The sequence below is a fragment of the Nanorana parkeri genome, unplaced genomic scaffold, assembly GCF_000935625.1.
Source record: "Nanorana parkeri isolate BGI_ZX_2015 unplaced genomic scaffold, ASM93562v1 scaffold1749, whole genome shotgun sequence".
In the NCBI taxonomy this organism is placed as follows: domain Eukaryota; kingdom Metazoa; phylum Chordata; class Amphibia; order Anura; family Dicroglossidae; genus Nanorana; species Nanorana parkeri.
This window is the reverse complement of record NW_017308017.1, coordinates 133,922-156,563: the sequence shown is the minus strand read 5'-3', so window position 1 is coordinate 156,563 and position 22,642 is coordinate 133,922. Positions and strand designations below refer to the sequence as shown.

Sequence of the window (22,642 nt, the reverse complement as noted above, 5' to 3'; positions counted from 1 at the left end):
CTCACGTAAACATATAGAGAATAAACAGAGTGCGATATAATGATGGTGTCGAGATTATAATGAGCCCCTCATCAACTCCAGGTTATAAAATGCTGTAAATTGTAATGGTAGTAGAAAGTTTTCTGTCTCCGAAGAGGAGAAAAATATATTAACAAACACCATCTCTTAAAAAATTTGGACACATGTCATTAAAGTTATCCAGCTCTGCATCTAATTTTTCTGAATACAACAATTGATGTAGATCCCACATAAGCATATCTACAGAGGGCAGGTATGGAGAGAGCCAGTCACACATAATTCTTGCCACCAAAAGGCATATATCAACCTATTGTCTGCCTGACCGGTTCTTTAATACAGAAGGATATTTGTCATCCTCCCAGTAGCTAAAAAGCAGTGGTAAAAGGGTCAAGAGAGAGCCGTTGGCGCTGGACATTGAAAATGAGGTCAAGTACCCTGGTCCAGAAAATATGGATCATAGGGCAGGATCACAAACAATGAAAAAACAGGTCCCCAGCATTTGGGGCAACAGTCCTTGTGAGAGTCATGAAGATGGAGAGTTATAACCAATTTTAAATTGAGTTTCTCTATCACCAAAGTCACAGAGCGATAGCCTGTAATGAGTTTATGCACGTCATCTGTAGGGACATCCTGTGCCCATTTCACTGTGTTAGATTAGATAGACATCTGAGAGAGAGATCTTGTTTCTATTGAGTAATTTATCGAAAGGGGTAGAAAACATATTGTGAGAGAAGTTGGGATGGGAACCTTTTAATGTATGCAGTAGCTTGAGAAAAATATAAGTAATCTCCCACTGGTAGTTTGAATTTAGTAGTAAAATCTGAAAAGGTCAGAAATTTCGCAGCATCCTCTGAAAAAATATGACTGGGTCGAGTTAAGCCTTTAGTCTCCCAGTGGTGGAAGGTTGTGTAGTCCTCCGATTGGGGGAAAGCTGGATTTCCCCCAATCGGAAAGAGTCTAGAAAAGTATGGATTCAACTTCAAGCATTTGCGTGCTTCCCTCCAGGCCACTATTGTGTCTCGTAATAAAACATTATTACGTATATGTAAGGGTAGCTCAGATATAGGACAGTGTAGCAAAGAGGCAAGCCGCCAAGGATAAACCATTGCAGTTTCTATTATGTAGTTAGAGTAACAAGACGTATCGTGCAACCATTGTTTACAAATACCATTCGCACTCCATACGGTCTTGCAGCATAAAAGTTTTGTTGACCGAGGTGAGAGCATGGATGGCGCAGTGCAAACACTAACAATAATCACAGGGATTCACAGGCACACACTATAAGTTAAAATCTCAATATTTAATTGATATATTTATTTGTGAAAATGTCATCATCATGCTAATGTTTCGGGACCTCGCAGCGAACCTTCATCAGAGCGACACAGTGAGAGAATACATCTGTGAACACACAACTATATATACACATTATGGCCAGGAGCATGAAAGAACATCCCATTATGTCATAATGACTTCATTCCCGCCAAAATTCAGAAAATGCACATTGCAGAGCAGAGTGAAACATAAGTCAGTGAGGTAAAAAACAAACATCACAAAGTAGATTCATAACCAAATTATACAGATGTTCGTGCTGTACATATGCAGAAAAGTGTTCTGCAGTTATTGCTTGTTATGCTGAGCGGGCTGTGTCCCCAGTTGCCATGACAACCTTCGTAGAGTGGAGAGTGAGGCAGTCAGTGCGATCCCAGCCGGGATTCCAACTCAAACTGCGCATGCTCCGGAGGCTGTAAGCCCGCCCACGGTGTCTTCCAGTTAATGTGACATGGGGAGGCTGAGTGCTCATGTGATATCCCAAACAGCACACAATAAGATCTGAATAAAGTAAAAACCAAAAAGCTTTAAATAAAAACAAAAAGCAAACCAGTGGGGAGAAGGGAAAAGAAAGGGTGCAGTCTGCATTATATGGATAGACCTATAAAATTAATTGAGGATCAGATTTTTGTAGACCGCTATTGCAGTGTATAGGCAGCAATAATAACAGATAGGCTGTCAATGAGGGAATGCCACATCAGTCCGTAAGGAAGCATGTATAGGATATTGTACTGTTGAGACCCCTGGGATGCATTATGTCCAAAGTGTGTATCCAAAAGTTTTCTCTACGTAGCAATATATTATTGTGTTTACCACCCCAAGGAGTTTTGTGCACTTGTTCTATTACCATCGCCCGTAGTTCATGTACCTGATGGTTACATTTGGTGTAATGGATGGCTACTGGTTTATTGGGGTCTATCTCCCTCCCATCTTTTTTCTGTTCTATGGCCAACTTAATGTCGCCTCTGTTTTTGATATCTCTTTTTAAAAGCAGTGATTGTCTTTCCTACGTACACAAGAGACCACGGATATTTTTAGATGTATATGCAATAATCAGTGTTGCAATTGTAATACCTGGGGACCACATATTTCTTGTCCATATGGGAATGTGAGAATGAATCACGTCCCCATATAATTGAATTGCAAATGTTGCAATTTAAACATTTGAAACACCCCTTCCTGGATGAAAAGCTAAAACCAGGGGTCGTGTATTTGTTGGTGGGGTCTGCTTTAACCAAATGGTCTCTAAAGAATTTGTTTTTTGAGTAAGTGACCCGTGGTGTCTGTTTTACAACTGGTGCGAGTGTCTTATCAGTCTGAAGGATATGGTTGTTTTGGCACAATATTTTCCTGATGTTGCGTGATTCAAGTTTGTATTGTAGTTTTCTCGGTTTCTATGAAAATTGGCTTAGATGTATGTAGTCTATTTCTTGCACAATCTAATGTGTGTTGTAAAACGTTCTCAGGGTATCCCCTTTCAAGAAATTTACAATACATGGCTCGTGGCTGGGTTCCACGGTTCGAACACACACGCTTGACCCTTAGGAACTGTGATATCGGGAGTGCATCTTTTAGCCTTCCAGGGTGTGCAAATAATATCATAGAGTTCAAACTTTTAGCAGGAGTTAGAGGGAGAACTTCCAACTTGGATATGTTAATACGGAGACCTGAGAAAGTACCAAAATTACAAAAACTAAATCGTAAATCTTAGGAAAATCTGGTAGGGGATTACCCATGAATAAGACTGTCATCAGCAAAGAATGCAACCCCAAATTGTGAGGAGCGTAAGGGTATACCTGAGATGTATGGGGTAGTCTGCAAATGCACAAATAGGGTTCAGTCTGCAAATTAAATAACAGAGGGGATAGTGGGCAGCTTTACTGGGTATCTTTAAGCATCGGGAAAGAAGAAATAAAACCTGGGGTACATATACGGGCCGTGGAGGCGGCATACATTTTAGACAAGAATGCTGCTATCGAAACAGAGAAGCCCATTTTACTGGGTACTGTAAATAACCACCATAACTATATGTTGTCAAATTACCTGCCTCTGAGTCTATGGATACAGCAGAGTAAAGTTCCAGATAATAGTGCTCCAGTATATCATTAATCTGTTTAGGATCGTGGCATAATTCCTCTTTGGTGGTCTTAAGGGAAGGGTTGTGGGAATTGAAAAATCTTGGTCTCGTCAAACTAGCCAGCAACTTACCAGCTTTATTCACAAACTTATGACATTTAAGGTTAGTACGAGATTGGTAGAAGAGGTGTTGCTGGGTAGCACAATAATCCTACTTCTGCTTCGCTTTCATCCATTCTTCCTTTTTTTGTGAAGAGGAGTCACAAGTAAGTTTATGTTAAGCATTCCGTAAAGAATTACTCACCACCAGAAATTGTGACTGACTGTTTCTTCTCGGCAGAAATATAATATATAATTCGACCTCTGAGATAGGCCCTAGCTGATTCCCGATATAAATGAGGCTTAGATATGTACAGAGCACCATAGCCATAGGGAATATATACTGGGAAAATAACACAGGGATCCCTTAATAGTTTTGCAACACCAGTAATCGATAAAAGTTATTAAATAAGGGCATTCAAAACAGAGAAAGAGCCAGCACATAACGAAAATAAGAAAAACATAGGGGTCAATGTGACGTAAATAACAAAGAAACATGTTAGGAAACACAATAACAGGCTTTGCTTTTTTCCTAGACTGCGGATTGCAAACAACACCATATGCCCAGTACACTTATTAACTTAGCACTGATTGAAAGTATCATCAGGATAGAAAGATAAGGGTGACAAAGTGTACGTCAGCATGGAGGATGTATCATACCACTCCATAGGTAGCAAAACATCATTAAGAATAAGCACAGGCAAAAAAGATGCAAGTACAAAGCAGCACGTTGAACATGAAAAGCATACTACCAGTGAGGAGGGTTGGAATAACAAGTCAGTCATTGTAGAGCCACTGAGGATACCGATGGACGATATGTCATGGGGATATGGACAAGATGTCATGAGATGGATGGTGAGATGCTCTCGGCAACAGCTGAGCGACCCTCAATGTCGTCGTGAATATTGTACATCGTCTTCAAAAATGCACACGGAGCCGCTGGGTCTTGAAAGGTGTGTTGCTCCCGGTCACTGGTCTTGAATTGTAGAACTGCAGGATACGCCAGGGTAAATCTGATCCTCTTTTGAACCAGTGTTGTACAGGTCATTTGAAAGGCCTTGCGCTTTTTAGTGACTTCCACATCAGCAATCAGCAAATAATAAAAGACAATGGCCATCCAGTAGATTTTCCTTTTTGGTTTGATAAGCTTGCAATACGGCTGAGCGGTCAGTATAATCCCGGTATTATTACTGGTCTCTGTACTTTGCGATCTGCATTGAGGGTACCAACTCAGGGGGCCCGCTCAACTTTATCTTGTATCCAGCACTGTACTTCAAGAAACGCATTCTACAGTTCTAAAAATCTTATTTTTTTTTAAAACTACCCCGTGTCTCTATTTCTCCCGGCCGAAGATCTCTACTGCGCATGTGCCCACCCCATGATCCTTTGCGGCCGCCCGAGGATCTGTAGATCTTCGGACGGGAGCGCGCAGCGTAGACACAGGTCAGTTTTAACCTTTTTTGGGTAAGTTTTTGCATATATCCACTGCTTTCTTACTTTAATAATGTTCAACAATAGTGTGACAAACTAGCAGTAGCTTATAATGCCAAACAATATTAGATGTATTAGTATGCTACCCTGTTTCCCTGAAAATAAGACCTACCCCGAAAATAAGACCTAGTTGTGACCATTGCCAGGGCCGGTGGTGGCATAAGGGGGAACCTGAAGAGCCGCGGGAGAGAATCAGCGGTGCCAATGAAGCCAGCACTAGAGGAAGCGAGGCAGCAGCACAGGGAGCAGAGCCGCATAAGCCGAGGTTTCCTCTATAGCGCCGAGGTTTCCTCTATAGCGCTGTCACAGGCGGAGTGATACCAAATGCACTCCGCCTGTGAGGAATCCATAGTGAAAGCGCGCTTCGCTTTTTCTGGTTACCAAATTGCTCTTGGAAAGGTACGGCACCCCTGATTGCCCTGATCACCCTATTCTTAACTTTGTCATTTTGGATTATTTAATTTGGATTTGCATTAACTTTGGATTGTTGTACATTAAAAAAATAATAAGACCTGGTGTGTTTTTTTGAGCCAATAAAAAATATAAGACAGTGTCTTATTTTCGGGGAAACACGGTATATGTAAAAGTTTGCATGGATATACACCACTAAATGTAATTCAGAGGTCAGTTGTAACAGTATGCTTAACATATGATTGGATACTCTGGCAAACAAATGTTCAAAGTCAGTCACAATGTAATTAAATTGTATTGAACATTAAATACTGTATGTGTCACATGTTGAGTCCTATAAAACTAATCTGCAAGGGTTCCTCTGGTGTGTGTGTGTGTATACACACACACACACACAACAGCATTAATCTGTTTCTTTAATGTCTGCCTGGTGTTCTACTTACCAAGTGATTCCACTTTTGTTGAGAAACAAAATCAGTCCTCTGGGTAATCTATGTACATTGCAAAGATTTTAACAAACTTTGTTGCAATTTGCTACCCATTTCTGTTCTGAAGAAACAGCTACACTTTTAAATGGAAAGGTAATTTTTAATAACATTAAATTACAAAATGGCTTGTAAGACAGTTGTTTATTGTGTCTTGTTTTCTGCATTAAAATGTTATTTAGTATGTATTTCGCAAACAGGTTCCACGGAAGGTATTACTTGATCAGTTAAACCAAAACCTCTCAGATCCGTCTCTTCCAGAAACTATTATTATTGTGCAGACATCAGACTGGCAGGGTCAGGTAAGAAAGTTTACATTGCATACCTTTTTATACGTTCCTTTATTTAGACTTTTCAGCATGAGAAGTAACAAAATGCACAGCATAAATACGTATAACACCAATTATGAAAAAGGTACCAAAAGTCGTTAAGAAGAAATATACACAAGAAAAAGGAAAAGATACAAGTAATATCCAGTCATTTCCCTATAAGAGCACACAACGGAGAAAAAAAGCTCACAGCGTGAAATTAATTGTTCATCCTTCCAGCACCTGAAGGAAAAAGCAATGTTCTAAGTGGTGTTTCATGAGGCCTGCTAAGGGATCTTTCAGAGGGAACCTCAGGAGTGTGTAACATAAGGATAAATTCCAGCTAAGATATACAAGTAGATAGGAAAAACAGGGAGGAGTAAGAGAAGAAGGGAGAAACACTAGAATCAAAGTGGGGGGGATTTCCCCAGCTGTCTCTAATGTTGCAGTAGCATGCTGGACTTACCTGAGACCCTGCAGAGCATACCATAGATCCTGCAGAGCACACCTGAGACTCTTTATGGTGGCCTTTGCAGGGTCCCAGGTGGGCTGGTCTGGTCATCTGGGTCCCTTTACCTGTATCTTCTCCCAACTCTTCTTACCTGCTGCTGCTGGGGTACGGCCTCCTCCACCCCCTCCCCTGTCACCTCTGCCATGCCGCCCCGGTACAGTCGATACCCATGTAAGAGGCCCCCCAGGCTGCCCAGACCCCTCACATGGGTACCGGCCATACCCCCCTGATGGCGGTGTTCTATCAAAGGTTGTGACTACGTTAGGATGTGTGACCGGTGATGTGGTCACACGTTTTAACGTAATCCCGCCCAGTTTTTCGGCGGTGGAATGTGTGACCGCCAATAGGTGAAGCATTCCAGTGCTTTCCCCACTGTTCCCCGGCAGATAGGCATCGCAAATCGCATGTGCAGAAGAACCGATCTGCCCTGGAACAGCTGATCGGTCCTGAAATGTCACTTCTCCCTGACTCCGATCTCACATTCCACTACACTCACAAAGTCGGATAGAAGAGAGATTTCAGTACCAAACAGCTGTTCCAGGGCAGATCGGTTCTCCTGCACATGCGATTTTGCGGTGCCAATCTGCCCCGGAACAGCGGAGAAAGCGTTGGAATGCTTCACCTATTAGAGGGGTGCTGGATGGTGGTTGGAGCCTGGGTCCAATTAATGCATGTGAGGGGGGTGGCAGGCACGGATGGACATGGGCTGCTGGATGCTGTCAGGACAGAGAGGGGTATGGTCCAAATGGTGTGCACTGTATTGCTGCTTCAGGGTGATGGGTCTGGCGGCTGGAAGTGTGCAGTCAGTGTGGGCATAGGCACCAAACAGATCGGGTGCGAGAGGGGGGAGAGACTGGGATGGAGCCCGAGGTAACCAGCAATGATTCGCTGGTGGGGGTGTTAAGACTCCAACACTCGAGGGCACGAGCAGTCAGCCCGAGACAACAAGCAGTGTGTCAGGGGGAGAGGACGGCTGGAGGTGGGCGTGCACAGAGAGCGGAGGAAAGTGTAATCAGCGGTTGCCAGGAGATGGACGCTGGAGGCAGCAGAGCCGGGAGAGTCAGTGGGAGTGGTGAAACTCGAGCGCTCGAGGGTGCGAGCAGGACGCCCGGGGCGACAACCGCTGACTCTGGGGGAGAAAACAAATAGGGGGTGGGTGAACGTTGTTGCGGCTACGCGTTTCGAAGAACCAGGTCTTCTTTTTCAAGCCAGAAAAGTGAGGCTCCAACCACCATCCAGCACCCCTCTAACCCTCAATTCCCCCTGACCGGTCCACAAGCACAATTGATTGCCCACAATCCCCACCAGTGGAGGTTTCCCATCCATCCACCCCTCATCGATGATATCGCATCAGCATTTACTTCTTGGTAAGTTTTTCACTTTTGCAATGAGGGAACCCTGAATTATGGCTTTGTGGGCCTTCCACACAGTGTATGGGTCGAGGCCAGGATACGTACTCTCCGTAAAGAAGAGCTGAATATCCAGTTCGATCAAACTAGAGATTTCCGGGTTAAAGTGACACAAAGTCAAAAAAAATGTTTCCCTCCCCAATGTTAATGTCAGCACTTACCTTAAATGATGTCTCTTAATTCGATCTTCTTCTTTCCTGATGTTTTCATCTGTCCCTCCAGCGCTGCTGCTGGTCTCCGATCCAGTGCTGACTCCTCTGACCTTGCTGGTACTTCCTGTGCCACGGTGTCTGCATGCGGTTGCACGCGTCTATAGACTTACCTTGCGTCTCTCCTCGTCTCCCGGCCGAAAATCCGAACTGAGCATGCGCCTGCCCCAAGATGCTTTGCGGCCGACCTGAGCAGTTTCAGATTTTCTGACTGGAGCACGCGGCGAAGACGGGGTAAGTTTAAACCCCTGTTAAAGCCGTTTAAAAAAAAAACTTGTTGCATATGTCTACTGCTTGCTAGCAGTAGATATATGCAAAAAAAACGGAGGCTTTAGAAACCCTTTAAGTAAGAGAATCATTACGTTTCCACTGCCACAGTCCTGAGGGTGGAACATCCAAGGAGAGAGTAATAAGAACAGGGGCATTATCGGAAAAAGTAGCTGATGGAGATAGGAGAAGAAAGTATCATCTCTGGTTGTGGGATGTTGAACGTGCCAAGCGTCAGTAAGTTGGTAAGAGAAAATACATTTCTTAATGTGTTTAAGTGCTGCGAAGGAGAGATAGGAAGAAGAAATGGAGGAGTCAGGAATAAGATTGAAATCGCCTCCCAATGCGAAGAAGCCTTCACACAAATCCGCCAGATGGTCCTGGACACGCTCTAGGAAGGAGATCCGATTTTTGATTAGGAAGGTATAGATTAGCCAAGGTAACCACCTGAGAACCAATGGTGCCCTTTAAAAACAAGATCCGGCCCTCCTTCACTGCATGTTGGTCCATTAGTAACCAGGGATCTGAGCGAGAAATAACAATACTCACACCACTGGATCTCTTATCGGGGGAGCCACTATGATAGGCCACGGGATAACACCTGTCCCCCAAACGTGGAGCACAATCATGCTTCAAATGGGTTTCCTGGAAAAAGTCCACATCGACCCTCTGGCAGTGGAGGTCATTGAGAAGCATCCGCCGATTTTCGGGTACATTCAAACCTTTCACATTAAGGGAGAGGACTGATAAATGCATGACCGTCAAGGGGTACCATGCGCTCAAGGGAGAGGTGGAAGCGGCTGGCACCGAGGGACACAGAGAACAATGTAAAACAGTAAACATCAACTAAGTTAACACAATCACCAGGAGTGGAGCGTGTCCTCCAGCTAGCAACTACTGAACCGAGGACATGATCAAAGTGCACACTTTCAAGATGTCTTAAACCGGGACCGGGAGTTGCAGGCGGCCTAGCTTGGACTTAAGAAAAAGTGATGCAAGTCCGTCAGTCCGTGCCCGCTGTGATTTACCCTTCTTTGGCATCGGTTCCTGAGGTGGTAAGGCTGCGATTCAGCTGAATGTGCCCAGGAGGGTGCAGAGCTCCGTGAACAGGGCAGCCATCAGGGGGGTACGGCCGATACTCATGTAAGGGGCCTGGGGGGCCCGCCCGGGTCCCTTACATGACTATCGGCCACCGGTGAAGGGCGAGGAGGCGGAGGCCTGGCCCAAGGCAGCGCAGGGCCCCAGCATTGCCACTCCAGCGGCTTTGAGACAAGCTAGAGCCCCATCAGCGACGCTGCTCGTCTGATGTCGGACTGGCCGGAAGTGACGTCACGTTAGTGACGTGACGTCACTTCTGGCCGGTCCGGCGGCAGACGAGGTCACGTGTGCAGGTAAGAGGAGCTAGGAAGGAGGGAGGGGAGGGATGCAGCCCTGACCTGCCCACCTGAGACCACTTCAGAGCCCACCACAGACAGTCTCAGATGGGCTGTGCAGGATCTATGGTGGGCTCTACAGGGTCACTCTCAGGTGGTCCTGTGTCCAGCGCGTCACTAAGCCCTGCGTCCAGCACGTCACTAAGCCCTGCGTCAAGCGCATCACTAAGCCCTGCGTCCAGCGGCCTAAAGCCGTGTAAGGGGCCCCAAAATTTCTGATGGCTTCCCTGTCCATGAACATGTGCGTTTACGCTGCCATAGCTAGACCATGCCCCGCACATTGCATACCTTTAACTATGAATGCACCGATACTGATACTAGTATCGGTGCTGATGCCGAGTATTTGGGCGAGTACTTGTAGCTAAATGCTTCAATACCTAGCCGATACTTGAGCTTTTGGTATCAGGAAGCTGGGCAACGAGTCATTACACGCTGCCCGGCTTCCTGATTGGCCGGGAAGCCGGCTCCATGCTACCTCGTCACTTGTGTGCCGTATCATTACACCTCGTGACGAGAAGCATGGAGGCGGCTTCCTTGCTAATCGGGAAGCTGGGTGGCAAGTCTTTACACACCGCCCGGCTTTCCAGCTAATCAGGAAGCCAGGTGGCGAGTCATTACACGCCGCCAGGCTTCCTCAACCACTTGCTGACTGGGGGGTTTATACCCCCTTCCTGTCCAGGCCATTTTTCAGTATTCAGCGCTGCGGTACTTTGACTGACATTTATTCTGTCATGCAACGCTGTACTGAAATGGATTTTATACCATTTTCTGGGGACAGATAGAGCTTTCTTTTGGTGGTATTTAATCACCACTACGGGTGGTTTTTTTTTACTATATAATAAAAAAAGTACCAAAAATTTTGAAAAAAAACCTGTTCTCCCTACGTTATGTTATAAAATATTTATTACCCAATTTTTGGGTAAAATATAAAAGACGGTCACGTTGAGTAAATAGACACCAAACATGTCAAGCTTTAAAATTGCACGCACCCGCTAAATTGCAAAAAAACTACCATACCCAAAAATGACCATAGCCGACGCTTTAAAAGCTTTTACCGCTCATCAGTTTAGTGTTATCAGTGATTGATGGCCCTAGAATTATTGCTCTCACTCCCACGTTCACGGCGATATGCAACATGTGTGGCGCAATGGATGTTACATAGTTACATAGTATTTGGGGTTGAATAAAGACATACGTCCATCAAGTCCAACCCATATAGGTCCACGCATCATCTCATTCTTAGGGATTCTGGTATTTATACCACATCTACCGGCTTCCCTCCATCCATATCTCTGCTTACCCCCTCATAAAAAGTTAGCAAGTTACTCAGGCAGGAACGGTCTTTCCTGAACCAATGCTGATTGTCATTAACTTTGCCTTTATTCTTAACAAATGTTACCAAATAGTCCTTAATTATACCTTCTAACAGTTTACAAACTACCGATGTTAGACTGACCGGCCTATAGTTCCCTGGTTGGCATCTAGCCCCCTTTTTGAATATTGGAACTACCGTAGCCCTCCGCCAATCACATGGTACCCTACCAGTCACTAAGGCTGGGCACACACCTTACAACCATCGCAAGACTTATGTCTTGCGATGGTTGTAAGGTACTTCCACACACCTTGCGATCATCGTACGATCGCGGGATTTCCCGAGATTATCGTACGATAATCGTAAGGTGTGTGGGGACTCCTTGAAAATTAGGAATAATGGTCTTGTTATAACCTGGCTTAATTCCTTAAGTACCTTGGGGTGAAGGTTATCTGGTCCAACTGCTTTATTTGCATTGAGCATTTTAAGTCTATGTTCTATTCCGCTTTCCGTCAAGCATTGTGGTATATTAATCGTAATGTAATCGTCGTTTTTACACGTAGGCGGGCTCGACGCATGTTTGCGTGTGCATGTGGGGGCGAGGACTTAAACATTTTTTTACCTTTGATATGTGACTTTATTTTTTATAATTTTTTTTTAAACTTACATTTTTTTAACCCTTTTTTTTCCCACTTAACTTTATTGCTATCACATAGGGAGCAAACAAGCTCCCTATGCGATAGCCAATTTGCAGTGACAGGTCCTCTTTATGGAGACATCAGGGGTCTTTAAGACCCCTAATGTCACCTAGGGACCCCCAGAGAAGCTCATGAAGCAGAGACCTGCTTCACCAGCTTCTCTCCGTTTTCTGTACCGGAGAGTGACAGAGGAATGCGGAAGTGATGTAATACACATCACTTCCTGCATTCCGACGAGGAGGAGGAGATCAAACTGAGATCGTGTACTGATCTCTGTTTGATCTCTGGCCGCAGAGCTGCTGTGCTGGTCCCGGGCTCACACCGGGAACATCGGAGCTCGGGATCGCCAGCAGCAGCTGCGACGGAGGGGTGGGCGCACACACGCACGCATATTACAAGCGATTGGGCTTCTCTACAGACGCTCGCTGGCTGTTTACACTCAAAGCCGATTTCCCGTTTGAGCGTGCTGCCTAGCGGCGGGCACGAGCGGGACGGGATGGACATTTAAAAACGCCCACCCGCATTTAAGAAGCTGCTGTCCGGTCGTTTAATTACAACGGCCGGACAGCAGGTGGTTAATGGTACTTTCACTATCAGTATTCGGTATCAGCGAGTACCAAAAAGAAATATCGGTACTCGATACCGAAAAAAAATGGTATTGGTGCATCCCTACCTATAACAAGCATTTGGTTAATGCTTCACTTTGATTCTATCTAAGCTTTGCTGAGGAAACATTATAGAGAATAGTTTTCATGTATCCCAGTGAGAAACAACTGACGTCAGTGATTTAAAGTGTTATTTAGAAGTTCTTTTCTCGGTCTATTGACAGAAACAGCACCATAGAATAGCTAGACCACTTTTAACTGCCAACCTCAGGAGAGTTGAACACGGTTGTAAAACAAAAGAAAGGGGGCAGCTCCACCTACTGACTATACCCCACAACTGCCATCAAGGTTCACTAATTTAGCGCAGTATCAGCTGTGCTGAATCAATACTTTGGCCTGCTGGATTAAGGAAATTTCACTCAGATACCCTAAATCTTAGTAGTCTCTCCAGTCAGCCAATGAATGCAGTGTTTCCCTAATGAGTGTTTTTCACAGCGACATCCTTGCACTGGAGCGATTGCAGCAGTATGCCTGGATAGTGCTTGTAGTACATGAAGCTTTTCATAATGTGACAGGTCAGATCCCTAAATCTATACATATAGCACAGATAACCCCTCCAGGCCCTAGAGCCACTGATCTCAAATTTCCTCCCGATTTCCTCCCGATTTCCTCCCCATACTATGGGGCCGGGAGCGATATGTATTGCATCACTTCCGGTCCCATAGTTGTCATTGCTGGGCTCCTGAAGCCCAACAATACGCCGTCTGCACTTCAATTGCTTATTTGTAGTGTAAAGGTGATACTAGGGGTCTTTTGGACCCCCAGCATCACCTTAAAGAGTATTTTTAAACAGTTTTAAAAAGAATATTAAATAAATGTAAAAAAAAAATGGGTGGCAAACACCTGTATGGAACTCAACTGCGGATAGCGTCTAACTAAGTTTAAATCACTGTTTTCAATTTTACTGACAATAGTATTCACAACATAGATTCTAATTCTGTGTCATCAACCCAGAATCTGCAGCAAGCATGAAGTCACTCTCTCTTCACTGGTCACAGTGCATGATACTTGGGCATCCCCTGAGATAGAGAGGGAGAGTCCAGGGAATACCACCATCCCTTTAACCAGTTGACATCCGCGGTGTTATGCTGATCGCCTATATGTGTGACACCCGGTACCGGGTGTGTGCATTGTCGGGTCTTTTCTGCCCGTGCGTGCCCGCTAGGGGGCGCGCGCGAGCAGAAAAAAATTGCAGATGCAGCAGTGCCGTCCGTCCGTTTTTCTACTACGGGCGGACGGCAAGAGGTTAAGTGGGATGGTAGCCTTGGTTCCTGGTGTGTATGTCCACAGTAGCAGCAGGGGTGAGGGTGAGCTGGGCTACGTATGCGGTCCACTGCAAGATTGCCCAACAGGGCTGCAGACAGAGGTTGAGTCCTTGAATTCAAAATCAGCTCTCCACGAGGGAACAGCCACACAGGAACGGTCGGTGTCTGTATCCAACTCTATACTGAGATGCCGATCGTTTCACTACTCAGTCCTTAAATGGACCGCAGGTGAGAAAAAGCAGGATGACGCCTCCGGAGGGGGCGGCGCGGAGCACGGACAGCATGCCTTCTGAGGAGTGGGCAGAGCCTTACACCACTCTGTGAATGCGGATGGATCCGCATATTACATTGTGCCACTATACAGATCACTGGTTCGGCCTCATCTGGAGTATGCGGTCCAGTTTTGGTCACCAGTCCACAGAAAGAATGTCCTTGAGCTGGAAAGAGTCCAGCGGAAGGCAACCAAACTCATTAAGCGGATGGAGGACCAGAGCTATGAGGCAAGGCTACTAAATTTAAATATGTTTTCGTTGGAAGTAAGGAGACTAAGGGGGGACATGATTTTCATGTACAAAATGTTCAATGATGATAGCAACATTAGCGACAAACTCTTTACAATTAACTCCATAACAAAGACTAGAGGCCACCATCTAAAATTGGTGGAGAAAAAATTTCAGCACAAGGGGCGAAGGGGGTTCTTCTCGGTTAGAGCGGTCAGGGTCTGGAACTCTCTGCCACATGCAGTGATCTCAGCCAAGAGTGTGGAATCGTTCAAGAAGCTTTTGGACGATTTCCTTAGGGACCGTAATATACAGGGGTACAGGTACTCTTAATAAGGAGATCACACAAGGACCTATACATACGCACACATCAGCAGAACCATATCGATGCACGCAATAGGTTGGACTCGATGGACTTATGTCTTTATTCAACCTCAAATACTATGTAACTATGTAAAGTCCCCCCGCCCCTGCGACCACGTGCGTCGGTCACAGAAACACGTCAGGGGCGTCTACGTACGAAAACTATGATTGTGCTACACATGTTTGGTATCGCCACATGCGCCAGAGTAAAGGCAATAATTCTAGGGCCAATTTTTACACATATCTCTAAACTGATGAGGCAAAGCAGTTGGAGAAACTGCTGGAAAAGTCACAAGATGCATACAGGGGAATTTATAAAGAATATCATGTATACTAGGGTTGCACAGTTACCAAGTCAGGGCCGTAGATAAAAAAATTTCCTGGGGGGGGGTTCAGCTTCCTCAAATTATAAGATTTTATCTAGCAGACACGCCAAGGTTTGAAAAAAATATACCAGCCATATCATTCCTAAACCAATCCTTTACCCTGAGCAATACCGATTTTGTTGTTTGACACCATATGGATAAAAACCATGTTTTCAAAAGACTTCTAATTGGTACCAATTCACACAAACCACTTAGTATACACTTACAAAAAATATTCAACAGAATACATTTTGGCCTAATTTTATGAAGAAATTTGATTTTATTTAATATTTTGTATAACAAAACGTTAAAAATATTTATTTTGCACAATTTTTTGTCTTTTTTCATTTATATAAAAAATTTAAATAAAAACCAGTGGCGATCAAATTGCACGCCACGCCCACGCCGCTCAAGCCGCGCACGCTGAGGACATGCCTCTGCTCCTCTCTTCCCCGTGAGCTTCCTGACTCGCCGCTGCCCGCCAACAATCAAGGGCCCACGATTCAAAGTAAGTCACTCAGCAACGAGCGCAGGTCAGCATTCAGACCATGTCCGGGCCATGGGCCAGAAAGGCACAGGCAAAGGGCCAGATATGGCATGCGGGGCATAAAATGCCCAGGTCTGCCCTATAGGAACACTGGGGGTAATAGATGAGTTTGAATATTTGATTCCCCAGATAGTCCTCATAGGCTGTGTTCTGCTGCAGACTTCTGAAGTATATCACCCCCAGTGTTCCCTATAGGGCAGACCTGGGCATGTGCTGCTATGAGAGCCATAAACTGTACAATATTATTGAAAGCAGGGAACCCCCCAACACCACCACCATGGGGAGAATCTAAACCTTTTTAATGTTCCTGTTTGAAAAAAAAATATATATATAACTGGTCGGTGGTATTCTGCATTATATAGCGGCACACTGCAGAACACCAGCAGATATAGAGCAACATCAAATCCCAGCAATAATACATTAAACAGCCTGTATAATGTACTATTGCTGGGATTTGGTGTTCCTCTATAACTGGTCAGTGGTATTTTGTATTGTGCCGTATAATCATTATACTGTACAGCGCAATGGAGAATAACACCAGCTATAGAGGACTACATCAGATCCCAGCAATAGTACATTATATACAGTGCAATGCAGAATACCAGCAGCTACAGAGGACTACAAATCCCAGCAATAGTACATTATAGTATAATATACTATTGCTGGCATTTGTTGTATTCCTGTATAGCTGCTAGTATTCTGTATTGTGCCGTATAATCATTATACAGCGCACTGCAGAATACCACCAGCTATAGAGGACTGCAAATCCCAGCAATAATAAATTATACAGCGCAATGCGGAATAACGCCAGCAACAGAGGACTACAAATCCCAGCAATAGTACATTATAGTATAATGTACTATTGCTGCGATTTGCTGTATTCCTCTAAAGCTGCTGGTATTCTGCATTGCGCCGCTGTATAATGTACTATATTGCACACCACACTTTTTTTCTACTTCCACCGCTCCAAGCTTGCTCACGTGATGGGCTACAATCTCAATACAAACTAGTAGTGCTATCACTGGAGCCTTTTTTTAATCCGATTAATCGAACTTAATAATCGGGGTCTCAGGTGGACTGTGCGGGGTCTCAGGTGGGCTGTGCGGGGTCTCAGGTGGGCTGGTGGGCAGTGCGGAGTTTCAGGTGGGCTGGGGGAGTCTCAAGTTGGGCTCTGCGGATTTTTATCATTAATAATGTTTTCTGTGTTTTTACTTTTTATCAGTTTTTTTTATTTTAATTTCTTTTATTTTTTTCACTTAACTACTGTATATTGCTATCGCACAGGGGTTAACAAGTTCCTGTGTGATAGCCTTCGGAGGGGACAGGTTCTCTTTATGAATCTGCCCTCCAGTACAGACTGTGGACTCTGGACTTAGAACAAACTGGACTCTAGACTTAGAATGCAGTAGACTCAGGCCCGGTGCAGGCCTAGGCGATCCGGGAACGCGAGTCCTGGGATCGCACGGTCCTGCACAATGCAGGCCGCGATTGCCGTGCGGCCCCATTGATTTAAATGGGGTGACATCCGCACAGCAATCACAGAAAAAAGGTAAACAACGCGTGTCTGTTTTAGCGCAATCCGCCCGGCGCGACTAGGTTGCAATTAGAAAATAATGGCACACCTACAGCACGATCGGCGCACGCCTAGGCGACTACTGACCGGGCGGAATCGTGCACGATTGACGTGCGGTGATGTGTTGTCTAGGTGTGCACAGACCCTTAGGAACACACTAGACTTGGGGCATAGGAAAGCACTAGACTCTGGACTTTGCAACACAGTGGACTTTGGACTAATCACAGATAATACAAACATCCCCCCTCCCCTCCTACCCATGCAGAGCCCGCACTGAAGCATGTACAAATCATCCAGGGCAGGCATGTGCACGTCTGAAGGGATTCCAGGGATGTCCTGTTTGATAAAATATCTGCATCAGTTCTCCTCCAGCCGTCACCGATGTTTTATCAAACAGGACATCCCCGCATCCCTTTAGATAGCCAAGCCTATCTGTGGATGTTCTTCAGACGGCTGTTCGGGAGCACATTCCACCCTCTGCCCCCTCTCACAACACCACTGCCAGGACCCTCTGGGGGGGGTTTGGACCCCCCTAACCCCCCCTTATCTACGCCCCTGTACCAAGTACAGTACTCAGTACAAGTATGAGTACATGTACCGATACTTTTGAGCTCCAGGACTACACTAGAGAAAAATTCAAAAATTAGGAGGCAGCTGTCATTTGTAAGGAGCACAAATGGTACTTGCCGAGTACTTACAAGTACGAGTACTGATACATTTTTGTTTATTGTCATGTGACAGTTTTTCTAAAACAATACAGACTAATGATTTCAGGACAGTGGTGGAGTGCCAGAGCCAGGTCCCAGCTGCAACCGCTGCAACCCTGGTAGTTCTCATGAAAATGCCAAGTATCTGCACTGGTACTCGAAAAGTATCTGTGCATCCCTAATATATACCCTATAGATATCTGCCTCTCTGTAGTGCAACACATTTTAAAGCATGCATTAGATTCATGTACGTGTCAGAATTATGTATTTGAACCTGTCACGGCTCTGACAGAACTGCAACACACCTGCTATGTGTGGGACTTTTACAAATGGAGTAGATATTTTGAAAAACTCATGAGGTGTATACAGTATATGTATATATCTTGTAAGAAAGTCACTGGTCTGTGGCCAGGACAGGAATTGGCAGTATATACAGATTTATTGCGAGTAAACATAAACAGTCTCTTCAATAGGGTGTTTTCTCCCTTTTAACCCTTTCGTCTTCCAGCAGCAATTTCAAAGTAACACAAAATAAAATGGCCTGCTCCAACTTAGGAGGCTAACTGACAGTTGTTTCCCTCACTACTTCCTACTGGAGCGGCTATTCCAGCTTCCAGTATAAAAGAAGATGCATAAAGAACCAGTCTTCAACTTACAATTTTAGCCAGACCATATACCACAGGTATTCAGATGCTCTCCAGTCTGTGTCTGTATCCATTCAGTGCAGCCTTGGTCTCTCTCTCCCCTCACTCTGAGCTCCCACTGCTTCTATATCAGGTGCAGGCTAATTAACAGGAAGGAGGTATACCTGTTGGAAAACTGCTTAACCCAGTCTAAAGGTGCCCACACACCTTGCGATAATCGTACGATAATTGCGGGAAATCCCGCGATCATACGATTATCACGAAGTTTGTGGAAGGCGTGCAACCGTTTTTACTGTGCGGTCGCACGACTTTTATCTTAGGAACATGTTCGAAAACCGGCCGAGAATCGTACGATTGTCGGCGGTTGTGTGGCGTGTTCGTAAGATGCCGCACGGGCCGGTGTGCGCAAGCGCACACTGCCTGTTCAGCATTGCGGTCATCGGAAGCCCGCCCCTCCAAGATGGGCAGATCGTACGTTTTTTAAATTACCTTACAAGACAAAACTCTTGCAATGGTTGTAAGGTCTGTGGCCAGCTTTAAGGCGCCCATATACCTTACAACCATCGCATGACTTTCGTTGTGCAATGGTTGTAAGGTAATTAAAATCTCGTACGATCTGCCCATACTTGCGATCATCGCAAGCCCGCCCTGCTGAGGGCTTCCGATTGCTAATAGTGAACAAGCTGACAGGAGGAGAGAGCAGAAAGGTGATGTTTATGCATTATTGGACTTGGTTATTGACCCCTGCCTCTCTGGACAAGCTGCCTTGATCAGAAGAATTACTAAACAGAGTTGCAAAGCCTTTGACATTTAAGACAGTTCACATATTTGTATTTCAAGTGTGTATGTGAATGCTTGCCTAGAGTTCATCCTAAAAATTAAAGGGTCCTTTAAATATGAATGGTGTTGCAGAATGGAAGAATATGGCTGAGGTGTAGAAATTGTATTCTGCTAGGAATGCACTGATACCGATACCAGTATCAGTAGGGGTGCCGATACTGGGCATTTTCACGAGTACGAATTAAAAACTCCCATGGTACAAACTGGTACCCCAGGTGAGACCCTGCACAGCTCACCATAGACCCCACACAGCCTTTCCAAGTCCTTGCACAGCCCTCCTGAGTCCCTGCACAGCCACCTGAGATCCTTCGCTGGAGATATCAGGCCGGCATCCCGGAGCAGCACGGAGTATGAAGCTTCATATTATTCTGCATTGATGTATAATGCATTGCTAGGATTTGTAGTCCTTGATAGCCGGTTGCCTTTCAGCATTGCTGTAATGTATCACTGGGATTTGTAGTCCCCTCTAGTTGATGGTATTATTCTGCATTGCTGTATAATGTATTATTGGGATTTCTAGTCCTCTCTAGCTGATGGTATTATTGGGCATTGTTGTATAATGCATCCCTGGGATTTGTAGTCCTCTCTAGCTGATGGTATTGTTCTGCACTGCTGTATAATGTGTAATTGGTCCTCTCTAGCTGATGGTGGTATTGTGCATTGCTGTGTAATGTATTTCTAGGATTTTTAGTCCTCTACTGCTGGTGGTATTCTGCATTACTGTATAATTTATTGCTTAAATTTGTAGTCCTCTATAGCTGATGATATTACGCATTGCTGTATAATGTATTGCTAAGATTTGTAGTCTCTCTACAGCTTGGAGTCAGTATCAGAACTACCAGAGGGGCGGCATTTGAAGCTGGGACTCCACCACAGTCTTTATTGTTTTAGATAAACTGTCACGTGACACTAAAAAGTGTCGCTACTCGTACTCAACAAAACTGCTAGTTTTTGTCTAGATTAAAAATAGTTATACTCACATGAACTTTGGAGCTGGCTTGTACTGAGACCGCTCCTTCCAGCCTCTCCTTCCCCCTCCTATGCAGCTGTCCAAGGTCCCGTAAATCATCAGTGTTAATTTCGTCGACTAATCATTTTCGTCATAGTTTTCATCAACAACACTTTTTCAGTGACTAAAACTAGACTAAAACTAAATAAAAACGAAGTTATAATTGCTAAAATTATAACGAAAATATATTGGCATTTTGGTCGACTAACTAAAACTAGATTAAAATGTTAGGGAGAGATGATTTGGGGAGAGATCCAATCAGAACTAAGCTCTGTGGACTTCCAGTTCCATCCTGAATGGACGGCTTATATGTGCAATGGCATTACAGCCACTATAGTTTTTCATTTTAATATTTTAGTGTTGCACTTCTGCTTGAAAGAATGAAAAATGTCATATGCAAGTTGTTATAATGAATGCATATCTAATTACTGGTCCTTTGTTGAAAATACTCAATATTATTGTTTCTTTATAAGACTTGGTTCAATCTAATTTTAAGATAAAAAAAAGACAAGTTCTATATCACAACAATTAGATCTGTGTCTGTATTGTATGTTCAAACTACCATAAGTAATTGCAGGTTAACAGATGTTCACTCCAGGAGTATATAATGAGATTGTAAATTCTAGAGAAATTCTTAAATTTCTCTTTAACTAAACCCACTAGATTTTAGTAAAGTAAATCTACTGTAGATTTAGTCGATTAAAATCTTATGATATTTAGTCGACGAAAACTAGACTAAAACTAAAACAATTCAGATGATTAAAACTAGATGGCATTTTAGTAAAAAGGGTAAAACTAAAAAAAAATTAAAAGTTGCTCTCAAAATTAACACTGGTATAGACTTGAGGGTGCTGCGGAACATTCCAATGCTGCAGTGTAGGAGAGAGGCTGGAGGGTGCGCTGAGACAGCCAGCCGGCTCAGAACTTCAGGTGACAAAACAAACAGTTAACCCTTGCAAATCGGGGTAGCCCCACTGCAAGGGTTAATATTTTTTTTCCCGGGGGTTCTTCTTTAACTGTGCTTTACGCAGGTGAGTAGAGATTATATGTAAATATTTTCCTCTTATTTCACTCTTTTCTCCATTTTTTCAGTGTATGTGAACTTGATCCTAGATAGATAGATTGTTGACTCACCAGGGTCCTTATTTCTGCTGTTTTCTTCAAGTTGCAGTACCTGAGTACCACAAGCTGCTTTGAAATGTTACCACAACAGGCAGAAATGTGCATTCTGTTTGGGTTTATTTATTTATACTCAGTGGGGGAAATTTATCAAAACTGGAGCAGACAAAATGCAGAGCAGCTGTGCACAGCAACCAATCAGCTTCTCTCTTTCATTTTCAAATCTTACCTGAGCAAACTGAAGAGAGAAGCTGATTGGTTGCCATGGGCAACTGCTCCAGATTTTGTCTGCTCCAGTTTTGATAAATTCCCCCCAGTGTGTTTTGTCTAACATTTTGCATTATTGTGTTGCCTTGTACAATCCTTCCGGCTAATTTTTTCCCATTTCCTTGTTCATTGCAGTTTGTCTTAAGCCTGTTTCAGCAGCAGCATAAGCCATGTGTATGTATAACATGTTCCTCAGATGTACAGTGTGCTTTGACTGCAATACTTGCTCGAATACAGAGACAGTGAGTATATTGACATATTGTCACACACAGAACACATAGATGTCATGTTTGTTATTGTCAGTAACTTTTTTTTTCTCAACAATTGTGTGTGCACTGTTAACACTAGCATTCCCTAACTGCTACCTCTGTTTATTACTTTTAAGATTTGATTTTTACTTTTGATTGAGTAGCATGTTTTGTCAGATTACTAAACCCGTTATATTCTGTCTCTCATATGTGCAGTACTTTTCAATGCAAATACATTGAGAGGAATTTATCAACACTGGAGCAGACAAAATCTGGAGCAGATGTGCATGGCAACCAATGAGCTTCTCTCTTTATTTTCAAATCTTAACTTAAAAAACTGGAGAGATGATGATTGGTTGCCATGGGCAACTGCTCCAGATTTTGTCTGCTCCAGTTTTGATAAACTCCCCCCATTCTATCTTGGTGTTTATATCAGGGGGCGTAACTAGAAATCACAGGGCCCCACAGCAAATT

The 22,642-nt window shown here is 44.2% G+C and overlaps 1 protein-coding gene across 1 annotated transcript in view; it reads left to right on the top strand.

Moving 5' to 3' along the window:
• Positions 1-22,642, top strand: part of LOC108799531 (phosphofurin acidic cluster sorting protein 1-like) — a 235,587-nt gene that overhangs the window by 113,695 nt on the left and 99,250 nt on the right. Inside the window, exons 12-13 of the mRNA XM_018571396.1 lie at positions 6,110-6,211; positions 22,056-22,162. Of these exons, the coding sequence (XP_018426898.1) occupies positions 6,110-6,211; positions 22,056-22,162 (209 nt within the window). The remainder of the gene's footprint in view (positions 1-6,109; positions 6,212-22,055; positions 22,163-22,642) is intronic.